Consider the following 26,769-nt stretch of genomic DNA (forward strand, 5'->3'; position numbering starts at 1 on the left):
TTTACAGAAACAAAGAATGAACACAGGATATTCATTATTTAAATTAAAAAGAAAATATCTGACAACACTTTGTCTGGGAAACTTTCTCACCTTAGTATTCTCACTTGTAAAATGTACAAAGCACTGGGATGGCATAAGGTTGAAGTCTGTCAAATGTTTATAACAACAAGTATATGATCAGTCTTTATTCAGACAGTATACAGTCAGTTTCCAAGTATATTCGGCTGACTGATCTTGTCAAAATGATAGCAAAGTGCAAGGAAAACTACCTAAGCAGTTTCATTGTTGCTTTCTTCTCTATAGTTCTTAAAAGTAAGGAAATAAAAAGAATAAAATAAATAAAATCATTCTTTCAGGGTAGTATCCTACTGCCGCAACTAGAATTTTTAACTGTGCAATGAAGGGGAACATACACATCTGAAGTACTGTGGTAGGAAGACATGTAACATTCCCTTTTCCCCTTCCCCAAGCCTAAGCAAGTTAAATGCAGGTTCACATGCAGCCACCAGGCCATTCAAAAAATCCTGCAGCTATCTCCGTCTTTTCAGAAACTGTGTTTGTAAGGGGGCTGATTTCAACCTTTCTGTAGCAGTGAACCCATTCTTTGATTTACCTCTTGGAGGAAACCCTCCTCAAGGTTGGCATTTGATACACATTTACTATAGGCTGTTAAATTAAAAAAAAGTTATTGAAAAAAAATACTGTTACTCAGAAGAAAGATATCAACCTACTTAAATATTCCTTTTAAAAATAAACAACTTCTGAAGCTTTAATCCATTTCAGTAGGTGACAGTGGCATGAAGAAAGCAACTTACTTGAATTAAGCTATGAGGGGGCTCAAGTTCTTGTGCAAATAACAGAGGTTCTGCACTCTTCAACAAAATATTACTACAAAACAATAAAAGGTCATAAGAATTTAAACAAACAGGAGTATACACAAAAGCTTGCCTGACAGTAATCCTCAAGAGATGACATACTGGTTTTGGTCCTGCTTTTGTCTACCCTACAAGATACTTTTAGGGTACCTGCTGACATCACCTCTTCGATTATCTTTGACTGTATTTTATCTAATGGAAACTCCAGGCATAACGCCTCACAGCCTGGAACACTGGCCTCTACCTAACTGGCATGTGCTAACAAGGGGCCTGGCTGCGTCAACGGGTTCCTAATTCTGTGGTTACAATCAAGTAGAGAATCAGAGGCTTGACCTGGCTCCTTCTAAGAGCTAGGAGAGATGCTTACTGGTAGCAATTTCTCTGTAAGACTTCCTGATTTGCCCATTTCCCTTAGTAGAAACTGTTGTTTGTCATTTCTCACTTATACTCCCAGAGATAATTATTGGCAAACTCTTAAGATCATGCTTCCCAGAATGTGAAAGATTGTCACAAGTTTCTGAAGACATTAAGAGAATAATTTTTCTTACTGCTTATACGACTGTGGTAGCCCAGAAGCATCACAGTAAAAAGCACCAACCACTGCCCAACTGAGTACCCTCAGAAAGTGCTGCGATTCTCCTCTCCCATCTTCTTCTAGTATCCTTCCAGTCAGGGCATACAATCTACCCTTTTTAGCGTTGGTATAACTGCCCTCATTTTACGACCTCTTCATAAGGCTACTGGTCTGCTTTGGACTGGAAGTGTCTGAGAGGACACAGTAATTGTTGAAACTTAAGACTACTTCTTTTGAGTATATTTAAGGTTGTGAACCACTGAAAACTTGAAACAGTGTTAGGAAAAGAAATAAAGCTTTCCAAATTCAGTGGGGAGCCTGCTGGCACATAGATTGAAACTGTTTTCTCATTGTGCATTGTGAGTGTTTTAATGATGCTAAATTCAACTCAAATATTTTTAAATGTGCATTTTACAGAGTTTTAGAACATTACCTCAAATCATGTTAGGATCACATTATATACAATGCTTCATACATCTTCCATTAGATTTAATATTCCATTTCAAAACACATAGCAGAACCCAGGAATTATGAAATCTGTCATTGTGAGTGGAACTTAAGAGCTACAACAGATCTAAACTTACTTTAAAAAATTTAATTTAGTATTATTTAAGAAATGTTACAGTATGTTCTTACAAATGTTTAGATTATAAATGCTTTAGAGAAATAATAGTTTATTATTATGTTTACATGATATCTAGCAAAATGGAGACCTTGTTTTCTAGTTGCTACTGTAATAACAAAATTTGTTTCCAGGCTGCTATCAATAAGAGACACCACTGTATTACTCTTATTATGCATTTGTGTCATATTTTAAAAGATGGCCATAATTTTTAATTGCTGTGTACATTCTAACTACAGAAATAGCATTAGCTTTCAAGAAAAATCTTGTTCTTATGTTTGGCTTAAAAATAATTAGGAGTCATTCTAAGACTGAGATGTCTCAGAGCAAATCTGGCTGTGATAGCACTTTTACGTTTGGGATGAACAGCAGTCTTCACAGAGAGTACCAAAAAAACCCACTCAAAATGCTTCTTTCAATCAGGAGGAACTCAAATTTCCTTTTCTTTTTCCATCAGCTCTTGAGGACTGTTTATAAGCTTTTTCAGAAGTTTTCAGGCTTTACTTCTCTCCTGGTCTTAAAATATTTTGTTTGGATTTCTGTCACACATACAGCTTGACAACCTAAATCAGAACCTGTGGAACTGGAGATGGAGAGGCAGATGTTTGAATAAAACCTGTAGAGCACAGAGGATTTCCCAACTACTTCTGCAAATAACGCTTTTGCAGCCTTTTCCAACTGTGTAGTCCATTTATTTACTTTTTGTTTAGAACTTACTCCATAGTTTTAAATAGTATTATCTAAGCACTGCCAAACTGGAAACTTTTACAATCAACTTAGACTGACCAGTGAGCTTTCACAGTATGAACACTAGGAAATTAGACAACACACCATCACAGCAATTTGGTAAAAAAGGGAAGGGTGATGTTAATAACATATCTTTGGAATAGGCTGTAATAACACCAAAGTTCTACTGCAAGCATGACTAGTAAAAACAAACAAAAACCCAATTAAAGTCCACGCATACAACCATTTATGTCCACTAGTAATTTTAAAATAAAATCAATAAAATTATAAATAATAATCAATAAAATACCAATATATAGCTCAAAATTGTTTCTAAAATGTTGGTTTCTCAGACTGAGTGGCATCAAATTCAACCAGACAACAGCATCATCCTGTTAACCATTACAAGTTTCTGAAAAAAAGCCATAGGAAATAGTAATTTCACATCATGTGTTCTCAAAGAGCAGTCACTGGTGGGGTGGGGGGAAACAAATACAAAGAAATGGGCAGAGTTTGGTTTGAGTTAAATTGAACAGGGTCAAGTTCATCTGCTGTTGAACAAAGAAAAGAACAGTAAATGACAGCAGGAGTACAAGGTAACACCCAATCTATGATTAAAGACAGGAAATCTGCTATATAACAGAACATCAAACTTAGCCTAAGAGAATGACAATTGGACCTATCTGCTTTATCACATGTTGCTTCTAGTTCAGTATTGTTTGTATGTGCAAAATAGCTGGCATGACGGCTTTATAGCATATACAGAATATTTCTACTATAAATAACAAACCACACCCGGAACAAAAATAAACTTGTTACAAAGCACTTACAAAGATCCATAAAATAAAGCCCTGGAATGTTAACAGAATGACTGCAGAAAGTATTTTTCAAGAAAATATCTATTCTGTGAAAAGATAACACGAAATTATAAAAATTCCTTCCAAATGGGAGATATCACTCTATTTTCATTATCAGCAAACCTAAAAATATTAATTGAATAACTGAGCTTGAATAAACAGAATAGCTACCCTTTACAATACAGATAGCAATAGAAGAGTCTTGCAGATGTACAAGCTTATGACAGTCTCTTCATTTCAAGAACGCATTAGCCAAGTGCTCCATAACCATGCGTCAAAATTCTTGCCGCAAGAAACATATAATCTAAAGTCTATTCTATCTAACATGTCATTAACTTGAAAGTAGCCCTGTAAACCAGGTAATTGGCCAGGTTTAATGGCTATGTACTTAACTCATAGATTATTTTAGACATAAAAACTGCATACATTTAATAAAACAGCTACTGAATTGAGTTAATGAAAACATTGCAAACTCCTAAGCATTAGAACACTGTCTAGATAGCACGAGCAATAACAGCTCATAAAATGTGCACAGGTTTTTCTGAGTCCCAAACTACTAGAAACTTGGTGAAGTCTAAAGGCCAGCCTGCACCATTTTCCTTTATAACTAACTCATTCATAAATAACTCATAGATATCTCACCAGCACACGTTCATGATTTTTGCAGTACTACCGTATGTGAAGAACCTTGTAATTTACACCATCCATTAATCCTACAAAAAGATACAGTCATTTATCACAGACCTAAGAACTAATATGTCAACAAACCATGTTTTGCTGGAATTTCAAATAACACATTCTGACATGACATAGCTAACCTAACATCACACATAGTAGATAGAACTTACCATGGTAATTAAATCATGCTAAGTCAGTGCATCAGTTTGGAATAACACATTCCTGAATTCTTCAAAATTGTCTAACTAGTCACACCGAGTTGCTTTTTAAATTCAGTGTATACATTAAGAATACAACAATTCTGATATGTATTTTGGCACTGCAGATGGAACTGACTGCTATCCAGTTACACAAAAGCCACACAATGAATTTCTGATAGCATCTCTGTTTGTTTGCCAACATAAACCTTGCTGTTCCAAGACAAATTAGTCTTGTGACTAATCAAGAACAGTTCCAATGGTTTGTTCAAAAACAAAACCAATAACAAGCTAAACCATTTAAAACTCTGCCCACAGGTTAAGCAGGGAGACATCAAAACCAGCACTTCTACAAATAAAAATCAGTGTCCAGGGTGTCTACTTGCTACAGTTTATAAGCTCTAGCCTTCTGAACTACATACTGTGTATCATGGAAGGGAACTCTTAACATTCCTATTGCCCCCAACATTGCTGCTATCAACAGTGAAGTAAAGTTTCCCAGCTTCTGCAATGTTCCAAAGGAAGAACTGCAAGGCTACAGAGAAACTCAGCTTCCACCAAGCCCATTATACAGGCCCTATGTTTACAGCATCCATCTTCTAATACATTAAAGCAGAAAGACTTATGGAATTGCTTCTTACCACTTCTAACATCAGGTTATCAGAGGCATTCTGGCCCAAGAAAGATCAATGCTGGACAGAGGCATAACAGCACCTCCACAAGGGCAGAATAAAAGCAAGCCTGAACAAAGACAGTAAAAGAGGGGAAGTGCTGGAACAATTAACTCTGAAATGGAAGAGCTTGCAACCCACTGGAGGAAGGAGGAGGAGGAGATCTAAAACTGAACGAGTGGAGCACAGGAAAACATCATCTGTTAGAAAGGAGGAAAAGGAATATGGAATTTGTACTTTTTCTTTTCAAAAAGAAAGGGGGATGAGACTGGTCAGGGATCAAGCATCCACCTAGCATCTCTTTAACCTACTGCAGGAGGTTAGAAGAAACAGGACTCTCCACAAAGAAAACATGAGAATACAGTACCAGAGCAGGCATGGGAGAGCAGGGATGCAAGCAGGACTCCCCCAGGTGGAGGAGTCTTTCCATGACACATGAAGAAACTCGTTTCTGACTGTTAAGTCATAATAGGTATAATAATTCCACTCACAACTATGCTGTCAATTATGCAAAGTAAACTCCGCCCCTCTCTCCCCTGGAAGCTATTTCAATCGTGCATACAACATACAAATATATTAAAATAACAAAAAACCACACATGCTTTTTAATGTATACAATCACTTGTGCTTTCAAATCACATTGATCATACGGTGAGATAATGGTATTTAAGCACATTTGATCTAGAGACATTAGTGCATAATTTTACCTCAACAAGTATGAATACAGGCCTGTCTGATATCACTTCTAATAAGTGTCTGTTATAGGTAACATCATTGCTTAAGCAAATGAGTATCTGTGGATACAGGCATTAAGTAAAACCAGTCAGAATCCAGGAGAGGTAAAGAGGTGCTTTCTGTGGTAATATGTAATTATGTAATTTATGTAATTAATCATGAAGATAAAGCTAGGAAAGAACTTCTCTCAGCAACTTTTATCTTGTTTAGATTCATGCACCCTGAAGGGAATAACTGAAGTCTGCCAGGCTGCACAAAATAAATATACTGTTTCATAAATACTGTCTGAAAAGTTTTGTATTCTTCCCATTTGGCATAAAAGACACCTTTTTCCCCACAAACACACTTGCAGCAAAACTAGCAAAGAAACCACTTACACATCTAAAATTGACCTTCAGCATTTTTAGCACATCTTTATGTCAGGCTTCTCATAAATTAGACCAGTCTTCCTCACAGGTGACCGCATCTGCAGCTTGGTTGGTTAAATGCTTTTGCAAAACTAAAAAGGAAGCAGAAAAGAAGGAAATAGGAAGAAGCCTAGCTGCAGTAAATTATTTTCAATCTTCAGGCAACTGCACTCCAAACACATGCCTTAAACTATTTCAAGTAGAAAATGTTGGTTTAGATTCCACTATTTTTTTATTTTTAGGACTAAAGTTCTTCAGCCAAATTTGGTGCGGGGGAGGGAGGGTGTAGGAGGAAGTAGAGAAACCATCATAATGGTTCAGATGTTTGTTTAACACATGCAGGAAATGATGCTAGCTCTTGGTGGAACAGAGAGAAATATCAACGATAAGCGGAGACAAAACCAGCATCCTCTTCAGTTATGCCTACAACCCCAATATTCTTCATTAATCAGATACCTGCTTTTCTTTTAATTGTCTGACAGTTTCTTCATAGCCATCTGAAGTGTCATCATATCAACAGTGGGACTACTATGTACCACTGTTTTTGCAAACGTATCCAAATACATCATTAAAAAAAAAGGCATTTAAAAACTTCCAGTAACTTGAGCCCACCATTCACATAACTAAGTCTAGAAAATTATCCTGCTGGCAAAAACAGGAAGTGGGTGATTTTAAGGGAGCAGGAGAAGAGACAGATAAACTGAAATCTGAAGCTCCCCAGGAGAGATTCTTAGTCTTCTTCAATTCAGAACTTTCTTATAAATAACATGACTACTCTTACTATGGAAAAAAATAGCACACAAGCATGTAACTCAGGACTGTGTCATAACTAGCAAACAACCACAGAAGGTTTAATCCTGGCATCTTCCAACTGCACATGCATGACGGTACAACTGTAATCCTCATTTGATGAGATGCTTTATTAAATAAAACTGTTTCCCACCCTACATGGCAACATTATGCATTATTTCCACAGCCACTAGGAGCAGCATATTGAACTGCTATCTCATGTATAAGCACCAAACAGTTGGTGCTGAGGAAAGCCTTTTATCTGCATCAAGGTTTTAAGGGAAGGGTGACATGGAGATGGGAAGAAGAAAAAGAGTGAGAGCTAATGGCAACCGGAAGAGAGGGAAAAAATAGGATTAATATCAATCTCTGTGCTAAGATCCATGTTCTTCTTTTCTTTATATATATTATTGACCAGCCTCTGAATTGCCTCATCCCATCAGATATCCATGCCTTTTCTCCTTAACCAAGCCCTGGCCACAAATTGCTCCCCACCTACATGGCATCATTATCTTCCCAAAGTCAGTATTTGTGAAGTCTGAACTGATTAACCTGTAGTGTTTTACAGAAGACTTCTGCCTCCACTCCATACTTCCACCTCTGCTTTCACACTCACTAGCTTTCATCCATTTCAATAATTTATCCCTTCCCCCCCCCCCCCCCCCCCCATCTTTCACTGCTCATTGCTCCTCCCATCCTGAGTATCCCTCTTCCCAAGTTGTGGCTTCCTCCTCTTTCCTTCTCAACCCTATACCAAGTATCTTCCTTTGCTTTATTCCTTTTCTGCTCCGAGTACCACATCCATCACCTAATCTCCTATGTTGTGCGTTTCCCATTACGCTATCCCTCCAGTTTGTGATATTCTTGTCTCCATAGGTTGTGTTTCTTCCTCTGAAATTGCAATTCTCACTATAAATACCTTCCTTCTAAAATAGTCTATTTCTGGACACCTGACTATACAATCTCTTCAAAGACCAAATTAACCTGATGCCTCACGTATATGCAGGAGAAGCATATAGCAGAGAGATTGCACTGCTCAGTGACTTAAGGTCTAAATTTAATCTAAACCAGGATTGATTGATTTATTTAAAAAAAAATAATCAGAATACTGATATCAATATCACTGATACCTGAGCACTGCCTAAAGTTCTGGAAGTAACTGCTACCATTATCTAAAAATGACTGCATTGGTAGAAACACATAAATGATAGCATCTTGACATGGAAATCCCCATTGAGAGAACTAAATGTGATCTCTAACCATGGGGTTCAAAAGAGCTGCTCAACACGGAAAAAAGCTTCTTCTGATAAAATAAATTTAAGTAAGAAGAGGAAAAGAGAAGTGCAGAGGAGTTTCTTTGGTAAATGTTTAGCATCTGGGCCTTGCTTATCTTACTTTGAGGTTTATGTTGGTGTATGTTCAAGGACGCTTTAACATGCCTACTTTATCAGCATGATACAGAGACATTTAAAATCAGTGAACTGACTGCAAAGTGGACAGGTAGATGAACACAACGTTGCAATTTGGTGCTTAGCAACTTTCTTCTCTTTTATTTTTTGACTTTTGGAATGATCCTGTATTATAGTCTGTAATATAGAAATAGCATATATGTTTAAAAAACCATAGCTATGAATAAGTCAGCTCTAGAGTTCTGTTTGTTATACTCAAGCATGGCACTGTTCCACAGTTGACATTAACTTAGTTCTTTTACCCAATAAGGTTTTACTCCTGTTTGAGAAAAAACATCAAAGTTAACCTTTTATCATTCACCAGCTGTATGAAAACCTTTGTGACTTCAAGTCTGCTCATTGGGCTTTTCATAGCACAATTTTTCCATCCATCAAAATAAACTTAGCTCTCTTTTCCCATGCTCAACTGTCGTGGTTTCAGCATCCAAACAGATCAAGCAAACAACTGATACAGTTTCTTCCCTTTATGTAGTAGTTTACTTCACACAATTAACTGCAACTACGCATTCTGTGAAATATTACAGCTATAGAATTTGACATCTCCCTTAGTATCCCATAAGTTTCCTTAAAAATAAGGTGGCAGACAACTCCCACAGATCTTCATTTCTACACATGGAGGAAGCAGTTTGAAGATCCTTCACTCACTGCCTTGTTTTTTTTCTAATACTACCTATTCCTATCTCCTTTCAGGTTCTTGATTTCTCCTCTTGATTCTGAAGTCTTTTACTCCCTAGTTCTCTGTTCTTCGTGTACTAGCCTACTCCACCTCTGCCATGCAGCTTTGATCATGGACTTCATGCTGCCACACTTACCAACCCTAAGCCCTTACTTCCAGTGAGCTATTGCTCTTTGAACTTGGGATCACTGTTCCCCAGCTACAACTCATACCTGCAATACTCTCCTACTACTTTCATACCTACCTTCTTCCTCAATTACTTTGCCAGCACTGTTGAGAACTGGGAAAAATACTAGAGTCAATTTTACTTTTAAACTGGCCCTGAAATTTATAATTAATCTACAGGTTAGAAGTTGTCGGTATTTTCCTTACATTCTTGACAATGCTTCTGTGAGGGAACTGTTTTCTCGGTAACGCTGATAACTTCATCCCGCAATTTTGTGGTGCAACACAAGAGATACATGCTAAAAATAAAAAGCTCACAGTAAACAACAGTGGATGCTCTATTGAAAACGTAAAATTAGAATGCAGAAATCAGTAAGAGATATTGTGAAAAATATTCCTCATGTTAATGAAGCTTACCATATTATGACCACACAGACCAGTAAACCTGTCAGTGCCATTTACCCTTTCAGCAAAGCATATAAGTAATGTCTTTCTACATAAATGTTTTGTTGGAAGAAGCTCAAACGAAACACATTTATATGCTTTCCTGAATACAAAACTGAACTCTTTAGATTCTGTATAAGTCAGTCCACATTACAGGTAACGGTAATTTACTGTTTATTATACCAAATGAAGTTTGCAAGACAGAAAAGCCCTTCCTTTAACCAAACGATCACAGTAACACTGTGACTTAGATACAACATGCAGTGACAACTCCCTCTAGACTGCATCCCAGGCTACAGTACTTACACACATGGCAAACGCACCATTGTCATCTGAACGCTGCCACCATCACATTAAGTTTTTGAACAAATGGTGTAGAAGGCTTCACAGGTCATAGGGGACAGAGAGGGGACAACATGACCCTCTGAAAAAATTAATCTACCTCTGAAACCTGAAGCAAACATGAATAAAAGCTCCTGATACCACCAGCAAATATTAAGGTTCTCAGTTTCACTTGTATTGCTTTTTCATGTACCTTTTCACTCAATTGCTGTGAGAACACACATGCTTCCCTATTTCCTTGCTCAGCCAACCAGAGAAAAAACCTAGTCCCTTCTGCCTCGTAAGAAATCCATGTAATTTTTCTTATGATTCTCCAACTGTACTTCTGCAAAATGCATATATACAAGCTTTCAGCAAGTAACTTCACAACTATCTATATCAGATTAAAAGAGAACTTAAAACCCAGTACACATCAGTTCAGTTTTGCTGATTTATTTTCAGATATGAAAACACGTCCTTTTATTTTTCTTTTTAAATCACTTTGTACATTAACCCACTTACATTAAATTATCTCCCCCATGTCTCATAATAAGTCAGCCAATCACATTAACAAAAGTTGGGTTTTTTTAGAAAGACTTTTAGGAGTTCACAAAATTACAAGTTCCATTCTGTAGTTGTTTTGCTATGATTTTAGTCCTCACAGATTGTGGTTTAACTATGAAGTTACACTGCAACAGAATGAAGCAGGAGAGAATGTTACAAAGTAGGAACAAAACAATACCAAACTTACCCCTCTGAAATTCCAGCCCTTGGTTGAAGGAAACAAGGAAAAATTGTTCTGTTGCTGTTGTTTCGGCCTGCAAGATGAGACAAAGAAGAGTGTTTACCTTTTCAGCTGTCATATTTTCTAAATCAATAACAGAGTGACAATAGAGGGAGAAAAGAAAAACACAGGCTTCAAGTACTAAGACACCTTAGATTTCCTTGGCTGCACTTCTGACAGGTTTCTCTCTTCAGTTCAGTTAAATGTTTTAATTCAGATTGAGAGCTAAGGGACATGGCAGCCTTACAAGCCTTCAGAGACAGACTGACTTGATGCCTGACAACAACTTATTACTCCTGCTGATTTGCAACAAGCAGAGACAACCCTGACCTGAACAGTGCGGGTCTATGAAGCTGCAATTATGTCATGTGATGCAAGATGGTGCAGTCTGCCAGCTGTACTACATAGGGACACTAAAGAGCCTTTAATCCTAACACTGAAGCTACGCGAAGTACCAATGTAAAGCAAGCTAGACATACCTTTGTGTGACGCTATAAACTAGAAGCTGACTTCTGTTTTTAACTCCTTCCAAAAAACCTTTCTCCTACCCTATAATTATCGCTGTACAATTATTTCTGAAAAGTAACCATAACATTCTCCACTTTGCTCTTAATGAGTGCTTTTCACCAGTAAGATCTTAATTCACAAAGGCAGGCAAACATTGCTGATATTTTACACATAAAGTCAGATCAAAGCTTGACTGACCTGTTGAAGTTGACCAAACCAACAAATAGTTTGGCAGCAGGACCTAAGTGCTGAGCACACTACAACTCCAACCATGCAATTATACAGATTACAGAAGTGATCACAAACAATAACAGGAATACAAGAACTTGGTTAAAGAATAGCAAATTAAATGGCCATCTACCAAACCTCACCATTCAACAGTAATAGGACAGATGTTTTGCAGTTAAAGTGCTGGACTAACACATGAAAGATCTGGGAGTCATTCCTGCTGCTTATAGCTGCTGAAGGACTCCAGCACACCATGCCCCAGTTTCTTTTCTGTAGAGTCAGGACAGCAATAGTTCTGTCTTTTTTCTACCTTCTCTGTTTTGTTGTCTAGACATTTTTCTTATTATGTGTTTTAATGCACATCACAGAGTTGTGATCACAGTAGACATTTTTAGATGCCAACATAATGTAAATAATAAACTATAATCATGACAATTGAGTCATTTTTGTAACATCAAAGGTTGAGATGTAAATCTCAGTTTTTCACTCTACCAGTCAACCAACCAGAAAGAATATCAATATTTGAAGCACACTGATAAAGTCATTAAGAAGCACAAGGCAGCATACATGACAGGCGTTAGCATTAAAGACTCTCCCACTAATAAATCCTACTACTACAGCTTTTTGAGTTAAATACACTGAAACTGAATTTCTAACCCAAAAGCCTCACTGGAACTGCATTATGAAAACAGAAAAATGTGATTAACAAGAGCAAGTTACACAACTATCAATTGTCCTAACAGTGTTGTGTACCCTTTTTATTCACAAATAATCTCACATTAGAACCAGTCAGATTTTTTCAAAAAGTACTGTGAGCTTTCTATAGAGTTGTGCTCCTTAGTCACTTTTCAAAAAAATCTCATGTTTAAACTTACATTTCTGCAATTTTTTCTGATATTTTAATACTGTTCATGCATTTATTTTCCCAGTTTATCAAGAATTGCACTAGTTCTATTTTAATTATGCTGAATATAGGGGAAACAAAAGACATTTCAACTTCAACAAAGCAGGATTTATAGTAGTTTAGACAACAGTTACAAGCCAATGAAAACTTCCATTAAAAATTATCTTTCCCCACAATAATTTTGTAACAAGAACTAAAAACTTTGTAATAAGTAAGCTTATGGTATCATTCATGTACACTAAACTGAAGGCCATCCACTAGAAGACTGATGACTAAATCATTCGTTACCAATCTGTAACTTTCCCATCCACTGAAAGCATCCCAGACTACACAACAGCCAGTCTTTATAGAGAGCAGACAATATTAAATCTACATTTTGCCAGTTTTCACAATAGGTATCTTCATTCCTTATCAGTCAAGCTCCTTACTTCATTTTGGTGAGAATTAATCCCTCTATTATTCACAATGGTATGCTAAGTCCTTTCTTTTTAATACTATTGTAGAGTTATTAAAGAGCCTCAAATGCACCAGCCTAATGAAACAAACCAGTTTTACCAAAAGGAGTTACTTAAAAAGGTAGTGAAACATATCGAAGCCACTGTATGTTCCTCCATGACTTACTAGCCTGATCTGATACCTACAGGGTGTAACAAAACCTTTCACAAATTGTTTTTTCACCCAATGTGTGCAGCATTCTCTTAATGAGCAGAAATCGGACTGAAGCATTATACTCATTTACCACCCTATGGGTTACCTTAAGTAATTTCTTCAAAACCTTTCAGTTTTACCCATCTGGCCTGGCTATTACTGCCCTATTTTCTATTCTATCAGGGGTATTCAAAGTTTAAGTCTGGAACACAGTGAATACATCAAGTCTAATTTCCCATTACAAGCAACCATTTCATATAGCCCATCTCAAACTTAACCAAGATATTAAAACTGCAAAAGTACTGTTCTACTCTCTTACTGAAAGACTATTTTAGAAATCTCACTGCTCCTATAACTAGAAACGATCGAGACTAAACATATTCATAAATTGTTTATAACCACCATTCTGATCCAGCATTTTTCAGCTGAACATACCCCTAAACCAAAATTGAGTAAAATACAAGTTGTGTTCTCAACTGCACCCCAAGTAACAAAATAAAGTTCTACCAAAAACAAGACCTCATTTACGGTTTTCAGTTTTGTCCTTCACTATCTTAAAGTTATTTTGATCTCTTGGTCTTCCCAACTGTCAACATCAGTGAGAACTGTACTGAAAATGAATTAAAGTATTGCAGATTTTTTTCAAATACGTTTTAAATTAGTGTCTTGCTCTTTTTTCTATAGGGCACTGCTACTGTTACTTCTGAACATTCTGTTTACTAGTTAAACCTTTTCCAAATTGCAGCAGTATATAAGCTAATTAAAAAACAGCCTGTCTGTATTATAAAACTATTAAAATACTATTTGATTTTTTAAATACAAAAACATAAAGCTACAAAACTATCAAGGAATTCTATTTTTTAAATAAGCAATAAAAGTTACACTGTAATAGAAAGGATACTCTATCAATAGGTGTATTAGACCCACTTGGTTTGGAAATAAAATAATTTACCAGATAACTAACAGTGACAAGCAGATCTGACTTTTGGAGGCACAGAAGTCTAAAATTAATTACTCAGATACTATAGTAAGGCTTTTTCAGATGTCAAGAACAAGACAGGGATGGTTCCTGTAACTGTGTGCACTGTGACTAACACTCTTAAAATACATCAAATAGACGATCGCAGATTAGGTCATGGCGGAGAAAAAGAAGTACATAAAGTGTGAGGGAAAGAGAAGAGTTCCTCCCTACAATTACTTGCAACAGTGATCTCAGAGTTGTAACTTACAATACTTGACCATTCATAGAGATGGATCTTTTTTCTTTTAGCTAAAAGTCACCAAAACATTTTCTCCCCAGTACTGCAGTTTTAAGAATGAAAAACTAGAAGGTAGGACTATATAGGAACTCTTCAGATGCAAACCTGTCAGCTGGGCTTGGTTTGGAGATTGCTATGGAAAGTTTACCACAGAAATAAAAGCCTGAAACCAAGTCCATCCAGTCTGAGAAAAGTGCAAGCAGAGGCCTGCCACTTGGAAGGGCAGCCAGTGAAGATACTCAACCCTCAGCCATGTCTACCTGATTGAGTGTCAAATTCTACTTCCTCCTCTTTATCGGGAGTTTTAATTGTTCATCTTTCCATTTAATCTTTAAGCTCCAGCCCTGGCAAAATAAGCCTTGGAAATGGCATCTTCACATCTTAGTAACTCTGATGTATTTTGGCACATTTACCAGGGAATGACTGAACTATACTGAATTGGTTGCCTGCTGTTTTCCTAGTGATCCTGCTGTTCAATAAGGAAAATTTGGAATTTTACTGAACAAACCATTTATTGCTGCAGGAACTGTTGACACTGGTAATACCCTCTGAGCTGTAACCAAAGTGCTTTTACCACTATTTTGTAGCCTGGAGAGTGAGTGGCCACTGAATTAAACATATAGTGAATTATCAGCTTAAGATTTGTAAGGTCCCAGATTCTGTGATTCATGAGAATCACTTAAAGTCCTAGAACTGCTAGTACCCATGAGTTAGTTTATATAGTTTGTTAGGTTAATTACAATAAATCAACTCCCTATGTTTCTTGTAGTACACAAGGCTGTATTACACACTGCCCAACATGAAGCAAAGCTTTACAAAAGAAAACCACTTGTAGAGGTTGCGAGAGGGAAAAAAGGAGAAAAAAAAAAAGGAGGGGGAGGGGGAGAGAAAGAACAAGATAAACGATGAAATAAAAAGCTATCACAGATAAAGAAACATTGTTTTCTTTCTCACAGCTAAGTATGTACTACAGAAGTTTGTATACAATAAAGACAAGATGTTGCCGTAAACTCTAATAAAGTACTGAAGTGGAATAAGGATAAACATCAGTTGATGTTCACTGTGGAACACTGAATTAAAAATAAAGATGCATCTCCATCAAGACTGAAGTAGGTATTATTTGTCTTATAGTATGTTTATGTTTTCCCATCTGCTGCTTGCATTCAGGAAAAAAAAAATAATCCAGTATTTCATATTAAACCAGCACCATCATAAAGGCTTATCTGGAAACAAAACATTGATCCTTCTTAAAATAGTTTTGCAAAAATTATCCCTATATTTTACATTTGTTGAGTTTAATAAGTATATACCTAGCACATTCCAATTCTGCCTCAGAACTTAAATTAAAACTTGAATTTTTTTTCTTCTCACCTGTCACCAAGTAGCAATAATATTTACAGATCAGTGAAACTGTAGAGCTTTTGCAAGACTGAATATGACCCGTAAGTATTCTTTCTGCATAAAACTCAGGACAGAACCCAGCTTTGTTTCCCAGAATTTTGTTGACAATGCTAAGAAAAAGAATTAAAAGTCATAAAATAATGCTTTTGTCTTTAAGATGTGCAGGAGTTTTGTTTAGGTTCCCTCACACATGTACTATGAATAGATAGAATAGAAATATCTGTTGGCCAAAGATATCCCTATTGAAATCTTTATTTAGACACAATTTTTAGACACCAAATTAACATGCCGCCCAGAAGAAATCAGTGGAGGTTTTTTGTGCAACCTTTACTGTGCTGTAGGTTAGTTATATAATGACAATCAATAAGTAAAAGTATATAAAGCAATCTAAAGATTATAACATGCACTGAATGTTTTAAAGTTTCTAATACATTTAATTAAAAAAAGTGTTACCCATCTTAAAGCATGATGACGAGATAAATGAACAATTTATGGCAGTTTATATTAAGCTTACATCTTCATTTGATCCTGCAGTCTTTCTGCACAAAGAATCACTGACTACAACAGTATTTTTTTAGATATAAATATCCAAGCTGTGTGTTCTGTTTAAAATACTCAGCTGCTACATCTGTTTGAAGATAAAAGTATATTTCACAAATCTACATGAATACTCAGATAATAAAAGGAAAGCTCAAACCACTTGGGGACAAGCTGTGCTATGTAAAAATTCTTTTCAATCTGCAAAAATAAAAGGCTGTTACTACAGCTGTGAATATTTTACAAAGATACTGTTAAATAATAAAAGTACTTACTGTTCAGAACTGTTCTTTGTAATGTCATCTGCTCAGCCTATCAAAAGGGTACACTAATATACTGTTCAAAAAAGCACATTTATTTTAGCACACTGGGATATTTGTGATACTAAATTACACACATACAAAAAATTTCGAAGTGGCTTACCTGGTGAAGCCTGAGAGATATGCAAGAGCATTTTAGCTTTGAACAATAGTTTTGAACAATACCGATTCTCTTGGATGTTTTAAGTTACAGAGTAATAAATTAATGTAGCTGTGGGACTGATTTTAAAAGCAGAAAAAACCCATGGTTTGACCTACTTAATAAAAAACACTGACTCCTCCATTTGAAACTCAAATACTATTTCTCTTCTACACCAGGCCTGTGCATTTTGGCACTAAAAGGAGATTGTGGAAAATTTCATTTATTTTCCAGAAGGAAAAAAACAAATCTAATACAGTAGAACTTGAGTCAGAAAATTTTTAAGTTCATATAGAGTTTACTGGAGAGGCTTTTCTTCCTAAAGACAAATCATCTTATAAAGACTGTGTGTATGTTTGATTTACAAAGGTCCAATCCTGCAGACATGAGCTCTTCGAGCTCCCATAGTGTCTACTGATAAATAATTTTGGGTGGGGGAAAGAATGCCACTTAGATGAGCGGGATTGAACACTTACTACCTTGAGAGAAACAAAAATGTCCAGCAAGGAAAAAACCAGATGACTGATTTTTACTAGCTGGGCTGACTTCCTGAATATTAACATAATCTTTTATTGCTCTACTATCATGAACTATGTGTCATAAATATATCAAGAAAGAAAAACAGCCTTTGTGAATCTGGATATACACAGATGAAAGCCTGCATCTCTGAAGCAGGTACACGTACCAGCGAGCTGTCCCACACCTACTCTTTTCCCATGCTTTCTTCAGAAGATGTTTATTTATACTATGAATCAATGCATAGCACCAAAAAATATCCCATCACTAATAAAACCCAAAGAAGCTACAAAACACATTTTTTCATTTCTGTATTTGATTAATTTCATGTAAAAATTTAGTATTAATTTTATTGAAGAGGGAAAAAAACCTGAAGACCAAATAATATTCTACATTTTGATCTAAAAATCAGATATTGCTAATGATGTAACATTTCATCTTCTGAAGAGATACAGGCTTGATTTAAAGCTTGAAACATAATCTATTTCTTCATCTGTAACTACTGCAGGTTAAAGCAATAAATTATGTCTGATATACACCACTATAAAAGCATCCCCCTTGACATACATGAACTCTGTTCACAACTGAAACAGAAAGCCCTGGCTACTCACTAGCCAACATGAGGATGCAGGCTTTTCTGCCGTTTGACAAAGGTATAGCTGCATTAATGCTGGGGAGGATGAGAAGAGGGTTCTGTATTATGTTTCTGTAACAAAATTTCACTGTTTCATTAACATTGTAAAAGCTAAGATTAGAAAGATTATTCACTGGCTCCCTTTGAGTCTGCAGCCTAAAATTATTCCTGTAGCACTTCAATAATACTAGGAAGAAGAAATGGTGGTAACATGTTTGTTAATTTTTAGTCATTACCTCATCCCACTGAATTCTTTACAAAGAGGGCAACTCCTCATTAAAAAGAAATGTTTGCTCATCTCCATCCTACAGTCAGCCATCCAGATAAGATCCTCGGGTCCATGGGAAAAAGAAGATGTGATGGTAATGCTTAAATGGCCCCCATCATGAGAGCATCAGAAATAGCATGCTTCCAGGCAAAAACCTCACAATATGCTCAATCCACTTAGTTTAGCAAGACTGGATACTTACTGGTTAGATAGAACCAAAAATGTTCACCCAGAGAAAGCAGACAAGAGATTTCTTAGCAGTCTGTGAAATCCAACCAAACAGCATTTTCAGTTAGCCTAGAGAGAAGCTACTAACACCCTCAAAATGATCATTCAAGTGCCATCACATCATGTTCTTGATAAAGGAAATGGGTGTATTCTGAAAATCCTTTTTGTTTGGATTCATATCTAGGCCTCTTCTGGAAGGTAAACATGAATTCCTGCGAAGCTGTCTTTTACTAACAGGCATTTAGAAAGATCAGAAGGACTGAATAAAGAGAGCAACCCTATTTAAAAGAAGTAACATTTGGGAGCAAGTCAATCCAATACAAGATTTTAAAACTCCTGTACTGCTATTTCCTTATCCCTTCATTTGCAACTTTATCTTTTCCTGCAGTATAGCTTGTATTTCAACTGAAAAGGCCAAAAATGTAGGTTTGTAACAAAAATGTCAAGTAAGATCGTTATGTCATTAGGCCTAAAGCAATTTTAGAGGCTTCTCTGTGTTGAAAAGTGAAAAACGGCACTTTTTAAAGAGTGCTGTATGATACTTTTCACACCACACTTCCAAGGATATGGCATTAAGCCATTCAGTCAAAGAATGAAACCCGCTTTTATTAAATGCGATCAGTTACAGAGGATTGTAACTTTCAGAATACTGTTTCATTGAGAAAGATTATTCTTCCATGAAGAAGTATTTTACATTGAGTGACAAAAACCACTCCTGTAATTTCTACGCAGACCAGAATGTCTTATCTTGAGATTGTAACAGACCTGTCAACACCAGAGCTAATAAACTAAACTTCTCCAAGTGTATGCAGTCATGCCCATAACTAACACCACCCCCACACCCCCCAAGTCAAATTATACCACATAATTTCATGTCTGCACTAGTTCTGCCCTCTGCCATGCCTAAAGGATTGCAGGCTGTCATGGCAAATTCCATTTAGCTACTTTGTCATATACAGTTCCATAACTTGGACATAAAAATCTCACCAAAGCTTAAATTCCACAGCATACTGGGACTCTGTTCAGGACACAAGTATTTTACTAAGGCATAACTAACACATGGGCAACAGAACTTCTCCTACACTTTAAGCATTGTCAGTTTCATAAAGAACAGAGTATTAAGAAGTGGAAAAAGCTCAGGAATCCATCAACTTATTGATAACAAAGCCTTTCATAGTTAAGAGTTTCAATATTTATAACAAGTCTGAGGGAAAAGCTTCAACTTTTTCAAACAACCTTTCCCTGTTTCTAGAGCTTTCTATTTAGAAATTTAAAGTACCATGACTTGGGATTCCCACACACCCACCCCCCGCTTTAGGTGCTGTTTTAAAGATAAGCACACAATGAAACACCCATTTTTTTCTTTTAGGGGAATATAAAACCTGGGAGAGAACACTTCCAGTTCGTTAGATTACTAAGATCAACAGGTACAATAAACACAACTATGCTTATTTAAGGTACTCACAGGTGAAACATCTGTAGACAAGCAAACATTTTCAGTAGTTATGTACCCAATACAACCAGTTTTCTTTAATAAGCTGCCAGTATATGTAATGTTTATTTAACTCAGTTATGTGCACCAAAATTAACTATACGAGGCCCTGAATCAAAGTTTAAAGCAATATGTGATATTACATAAAAGTCATCAAGATCAAACTATGCAACTTCCAGATTTATGAACACTTTTTCACTTGTAAGAATTTCACTTGCATTTCAATCTGCTTGCATTATTAGCAGATTGTACACTGCAGGAACCCAAATAAAACAAACAGTGATTCAATCTCCATTTCATCTTCATTTCCAGCTGCACAGTAATTCCTATTAAGCTGCGTAACTAACTGTAAGAGCAACCATCAGCCTCCTGGGCTTAGAAAATTTTTTCTCCTTGTATTTAACAAAGCGATCTTCACAATTTCCTTATTCAGCTATAACAGATTTATTTTTTTTTTTTTTTTTTTTTTTTAGATCTTGAAAAGAATTAGCAGTGCCCTTTTACTATTGATTACTTTAGTTTCCATTGTTTGATATAACTCAATAGGATTTTTTTATTGTGGCCATAAATCCCCTGAGCTCCATAAGCATTTTGTCTTACTCCATGACAGTAAAGCTACCAAATCAAGCCCTAAAATGCTTTCAAGTTTAAAAGTTTATTCATATCATAAACACCGGACTGGTTTCTCCTTTGTTCTGAATGCAAGTGAAATAAACACAAACAACACAACTATATGCACAAAGGCCAGTTTACACTTACAAGGAGAGCTAGATTTAACAACAAACAGTTTCAATAAATATTGCATCCTCTGATATCAGGATATTCCATTTAATACAAACACTGACAAATTTATTTCTGCAAAAATCATAAGAGTTTTTGAAGGCAATTTATAAATAGACACTGAAGTCAACAAATACTGACCTCTACCATGTGACTTTTGTGATCTTAATCTTCATTGCACAGTAAGGTCAGAAGGCTATGAAGATAGTTTTATCGTCAAGAATTATGTAAACGCATTTACTAAGACTGTTAATAAAAGCTAAGTTATAATTTCTGAGCAGAAGATTTTGTACTACATATTTGGCATTGGAAGTTTCTTTACAATGTGAAACATTTGAAGCCGGTACCAAATTTTACACTTAATGTTTCTAACGCTCTTCATTGGTCTGAGGGATGATACTTCAGCAATGTATTCAAAGGGCGTATGTACTCTGAAACCGACACTCCTTTCATAATACATAGATTTTTATGTAGTAGACTGACTTCCTACTAAGTAAGCAAAACCCCACACTTTCATATTTCCATCACTTCCGAAGGGATATTTAACATGAGATGCAAAAGCAAAATGTTTTCAGTTGTTAGTTATTATTCACAGCTGGGTTCCTGTGGGAACATTTTCTGCATCAGTGTTGCCATAGTAGTTACTATAGAAACCCATGAATGCAATAGAGTAAAACCTGTTGAAACTATCGTTCCATTAAAGCTCCATTCAAATTATCAACTCGGGACAGAAAATGTTCACTTATCTCTACTTCTGTCAGCAACAAGTTGTTTCCTAGTCTCTTCAATATAAATACTTTAACTACAGTACAGTAATTTGAGCCAAGACCATTTTACAAGAGCATACAGAAACCGTTGATAAAATCATTTTCTTACAAGTACAGAATCCTATAATTAAAAAATAACATTATACCAGTGAGGAGACTTAAAGTATATATTTTCCATTTTGTCCCAGGTCAAAGTACATTCGTTAAAAAGTGCATTTATGGATAGTAGAGATTTAGAGCCATTTTCTTCAGAAATACATATATATATATATATGAATATATTTTTTAAAGAAGTATTTACATGATAAATACATACCCACCCACCCCCCTGCTTTGTTTTTCCTTCCAAATTAATACAATTCCTGAAAAAAACCAGGAATTGCCATGTTACGTGAGACCAGTGGATCAGACAGGAAATGGGATTTTGCTGTGAGGTAGACCAGTGATGGGTTGATCCACCAATAGAGGAAATTTTCACATCTCTCTCAAGATAAGATTGTCTGTCCATGCCTGGAAGCAGGAAGGCGCATATCCTTCTTATTTTACTTATTTATGAGATCTGTTATTAATTACCTTAATTAATACAAGTATTTAGTTGCTTTCCTTCTGCAATCACTCACTGAAGTACAATGTCAGAGCAGCAAGTGCAATAATTAACTACACTACATTGTTTGCCTCATAGTGTGCATTCACATTATCTGCTTCAAATGTATTGGTGTATGTTGTTATAGGAAGATGACAAAGCCAAACAAAAATTTCAGGCCCATGACTCCAGATTACCTGCTTTAAGATGCCTCCCAAAACAAATGCAATGAAAGCACATAAAGGTCAAAAAGTAGCCACGTATGAAAGCTGCAAGCAGAAGTCTCATGAGAAACATCACCTGTACACACCATCAAGGGAAAATTACTGCTAATAAGTATCCAATGCTTCTTTACATTATTTTTAAGATTATTTTTGCTGTAGGGAAAAAAATAGAGCCCAAATAATTATTTTAATATATTATCAATATTGCTAAGATCACACTGATGTACCTTGCTCTTCCAAAAAACATGAACAAAAATCTATTTGCTTCTGCTATGTGTTTGTGCCATACATACAAAAACTTTCCTATTCAAGCACATTTTTAAAAAAAAAAGCTAATACAGAACTGAAAAGATTGTCAGAAGGTCCTATGAAATAAACACAGCTGTATATGAAACTTTAAGGTTTTTCCACAGTTATTTATGAAACCACGAAGAATAATGTAGTTTGCTCCAGTAACTCATATCAGAAAAATCTTTAACATAAGTTTGCCAGAGATTATTTTCTGTCAAAGAAATAAACATTTTGGGGCTATTTGCCCTTGCACATATTGACATATTCTCATCACGTATGCTAGTACAATATAAATTTTTTTCTCCAAGAAAATACTCTGTGATTTTTAACAACTTTGTAATACATGGTACAAGATTCACTCTGACATGCAGAAACTACTAGTTTTAGACTCATTAGTTATTGGGCTTTGTTACACTCCTGAATGTTAGCAGTTGCACAATTGCACGCTGTTTCATTCTGTATTTTCACCAGGTTTTTGTTTTTTTCAAGTCATTCACCACTATTATGTTTCCTCTGAAACTTTTTTTCATACCATTCCTTTAAATTAGGGCATGTTTATCTTTGCTCTCGCTAACAGCTAATGTATTTGGGTTTCAAAGAGGTATATTAATTAGGTTTAGGAAGTAGACATACACTGCAGTATTTCATTATAAAAACTGAAAAGCTTGCTAATTACAATTACAAAAACAAAAGAACAGGCATTTTCAGTCCAAATACAGAAAGCACCAGAATACAAGGACAGTGTTCCTACTTACTACAGCAGCTGAAATAAGAGAGTCACAAACCACAAGGGAAGAAATCAAACAAATATTGATTTGATCAATGATGATGCAAAATTATTTACCCTTTCCTTCATGGTCATTGATATTAGAACTGCTGTTGGTAGCCATCAGAGTGACAGGAACATAAGGTAAATAGTCCTACTTCTTTTGAGTATGTGAAATATGTTCCTGAAGCCAAGCTGTTGGATTTTTCCGATCACTTATACAATACCTCTTAATTAATAAAATAGCATCTTGCTTTTGGTACACAGCACTTTCCACTTCCAAATGCATCAAAAATGCTGTTCTATGATTCTGTGAAAAACTGATATGAAAAGAGTTCATTTCATCCAATACTCTCCCCACCTCCAACTGAAGTGGGGTCTTTCCCATTAAACACATTAACGATTTAACAATGCTGCAAGATTCATTGATAGCATTGTTTGTCTAATAGCCCTGCAGGCAGATCTCCCAACCTGGACAACTGTCGAACTCAGAAAGAATACGTATGCAGTGATGCGATGAGACAATCGCTTGGCAGAAGTGGCATAGCAATGAAGAACACACAGAGCTCAGCCTTGCAAGTCTGATGCTCCAGTATGGGCTCTTCGTTAAAGGCAAAGATTAACAGTAAGAAGCTGCTTTCTCATTCCGATCGGAATTAAGTGAAGCAGCAGCCACATCCTATACACAGCATGTGACCTCATGATCTCAATCAGAATGTAAAGAACAGAGATACAGCACTGAGCACACAGGCTAACAGCAGAGATCATCTTGTTGCAAGCAGACACCACCTCTTAGCCCCCATAAGCTCACTCGAACAGACTCTGCAAGGGGCAGAGGTGATGAAGATTGGTTTCCTGTGGAAGCAGGCCCTGTGTTTTGTCCCACACCTCAGCACACCCTCTGTCTCTCATTACCTCCGTGACACTCTTGCCATGAAAAGGCTGTGGTTAGTACAGAGCAACACATCTGCTGGTAGGCTCCTGCCAAGAGAACATAAAATGGCTATGCTCTGGCAGCCTTCCTCACAATGGTGGTACTAATTGGGGTCTCTCACCTCCACCCATACACAATTGCATTAAAACTTGAGTTTATTGGCTCTGATATTTTTTACATCTTTTTAAAAGTGAAACTGAGCAATGGGTTGAAAAGTTACTGGCAAGACAGACAGCACAGTCATATGCCATTTCCTGAGGAAACTAGGCTTTCTTCAAAACACACACACACATCTTTCTGCAAATCTGATTTTTCTAGGTACCTTGAAAAGCAAAGGAAATGGTATCATAACTTCCAGCTCCCACTACTCTTTATGTCCTACTGAAGATGAAAGTTGGGGGGGGAGGCAGGGTGGTGGTGTTTGGGGTTTTAAACTCAAAATATGTCATAACTTTTTTTCTTCAAGTAAATCTATGGAAAGGGGGGAAAAGAGTCTGTTCTCTAAATTATCATAATGAATCAACCACTGCACTTGGGGCAGGGGGAATTGCAATGTTTTTTCCCAAAGTTCATAAAATCAGGTGGCTGATCTCAAGAGAAAAATTTAAAATTACTAGGAAATGAAAAATATTTAATGTTAAACCTAAACCACAAAGAAATATATATTAACACTGTGTCTGATACATAAACAAAGAGCTTCAAGATGATCATTCTAAACTCAACTGCACTGTGAAAAGAAAATGCAGAAAAGAAACATTACAGTATTTTTAAATTGTCTTTAAGTGGAAACCTGATCAAAAAAGTTACATCTTTGCTCTAGTAGAACGTAAACAGAGTTGCAGTACACTTGTAATGAATGAGTTCTATTGTGAGCAAAGTCCCAGCAAACAAAAATCTGCCTGATAGTGTGTTCGAGATTTAACTGATTGCTAAAATGATATTAAGGCATTAAATTACCATAAAAGACATTTATTGCAAGCATGCTCTGATATCATGAGTGTAAATCTTTGCACACCAGCTTACAATGTCTAATAGGCAATAACACATAATAAAAAGTGGTTATTATGACAACTTTACAACAGCTTTACACAAAACTCTTCCATTCTCACAGAAATCTCAAAGTGTATGAGTCACTTTGCAAAGAATATGAAATTCTAGATACTTGACTTTCACATAAATACAGATATGTTGAATAACTGAGCTTGTTTTCCTACACAAATTAGCACTGGCAACCAAGGAAATTCATACACTTTGTTAAAATTTCCACTTCATGAGGTCTATAACAAAGCACGACAACAGGCATCCATACTGATCCCAAATTTTGCTCTGTAGCATGAAAGTTTTGTTTACCTGAGCAATTTCTAAACTGCTAGATTAGGCCAGGAAAAAGGGTTAGCAGTTTCCTCAGGGGAAACACAGCTGCTTGTTTCACCAGACTACTAACTATGCTCATTCATCACTAGCACATGCAAAATCCTAAATCAACCGGGATCTGATGATGGATGAGACACCTCCTAGGACTACCAATACCTTGGCAAAAGAGACAGTCACATATTCCTTGCTGGGCAAAAAATTATTATTTGGATCACTGATTAAAACAGCTTAAGTTGAAACAGACAAGGAAATAATAGTCAAGATCTTCAATGGAACTTAACACAAAACCATTTCCTTTAAATAAGGACACCAGAGATTCAGAATCCGAAACAAGTTTTTGCCAGGTCTAGAGTCCTTTGTCAGTCTTCCTATCTGCCCTTTGTGACAATTATGTGTTTCTGTAGGTAGAACTCAGTTGCTGAAAGGCTTGAGGCAGGTGCATGGTAGGATTAAAACATGGTCAGGTCCTATCTGTGCTGTTTATTGGAAAAACGAACAGATGGAACATTCATGGATAGCATTCCTCAGAGAGGCAGGGACAGCTGTTTCAGTTGCATGAAGTTGCCACATTAACAAAGGAATATAAGAAACCACTATTCTGTTTACGACTACAAAGTTACTGTATACAGTTTTTGTAAACTGCAGTGTACAGAGTAAGGGGACATTTCACAGTTGTCTTGTAAGCAGGCTATTTACAAGCTGTAAGACACCTCCTCAGGTTGACAGAAGAAAACTGCAAAGCGCACATACAGACCTGAAGGACACTTCTGGTGAAAAAAAAGTCCAGTCTTACATGCACAGCATACATACATGCTATGATCAAAACCCTACAGGAATAACGTTCAAAGATGAAAAGAATAAATTATTCAGGTGCTAGAAGAATTTACCTTTTCAATACCTTGATACAGATACTAAAAAACTACCATGAAACCAAGTCCTCCAAAATAAAGGACTAACACTAGTGAGAGAAATTTGACTA

The 26,769-nt window shown here is 36.2% G+C and overlaps 1 protein-coding gene across 4 annotated transcripts in view; it reads right to left on the bottom strand.

The window, feature by feature from the left end:
• The window catches only part of ARHGEF3 (Rho guanine nucleotide exchange factor 3), a 139,502-nt gene that overhangs the window by 83,113 nt on the left and 29,620 nt on the right, over positions 1-26,769 (bottom strand). For 3 of the 4 annotated variants that reach the window (XR_007509261.1, XM_049826231.1, XM_049826230.1), the window contains one exon: positions 10,958-11,024. Coding sequence is in view for 3 of the 4 variants with exons in the window: in XM_049826231.1 (XP_049682188.1) it covers positions 10,958-11,024 (67 nt within the window). In the remaining variant the exon portion in view is untranslated. Of the gene's footprint in view, positions 1-6,312; positions 6,435-10,957; positions 11,025-26,769 lie in introns of all 4 variants that reach the window. The other variant, XM_049826233.1, reaches the window with a different exon arrangement.

The sequence above is a fragment of the Accipiter gentilis genome, chromosome 23 (assembly GCF_929443795.1).
Source record: "Accipiter gentilis chromosome 23, bAccGen1.1, whole genome shotgun sequence".
In the NCBI taxonomy this organism is placed as follows: Eukaryota; Metazoa; Chordata; class Aves; order Accipitriformes; family Accipitridae; genus Astur; species Astur gentilis.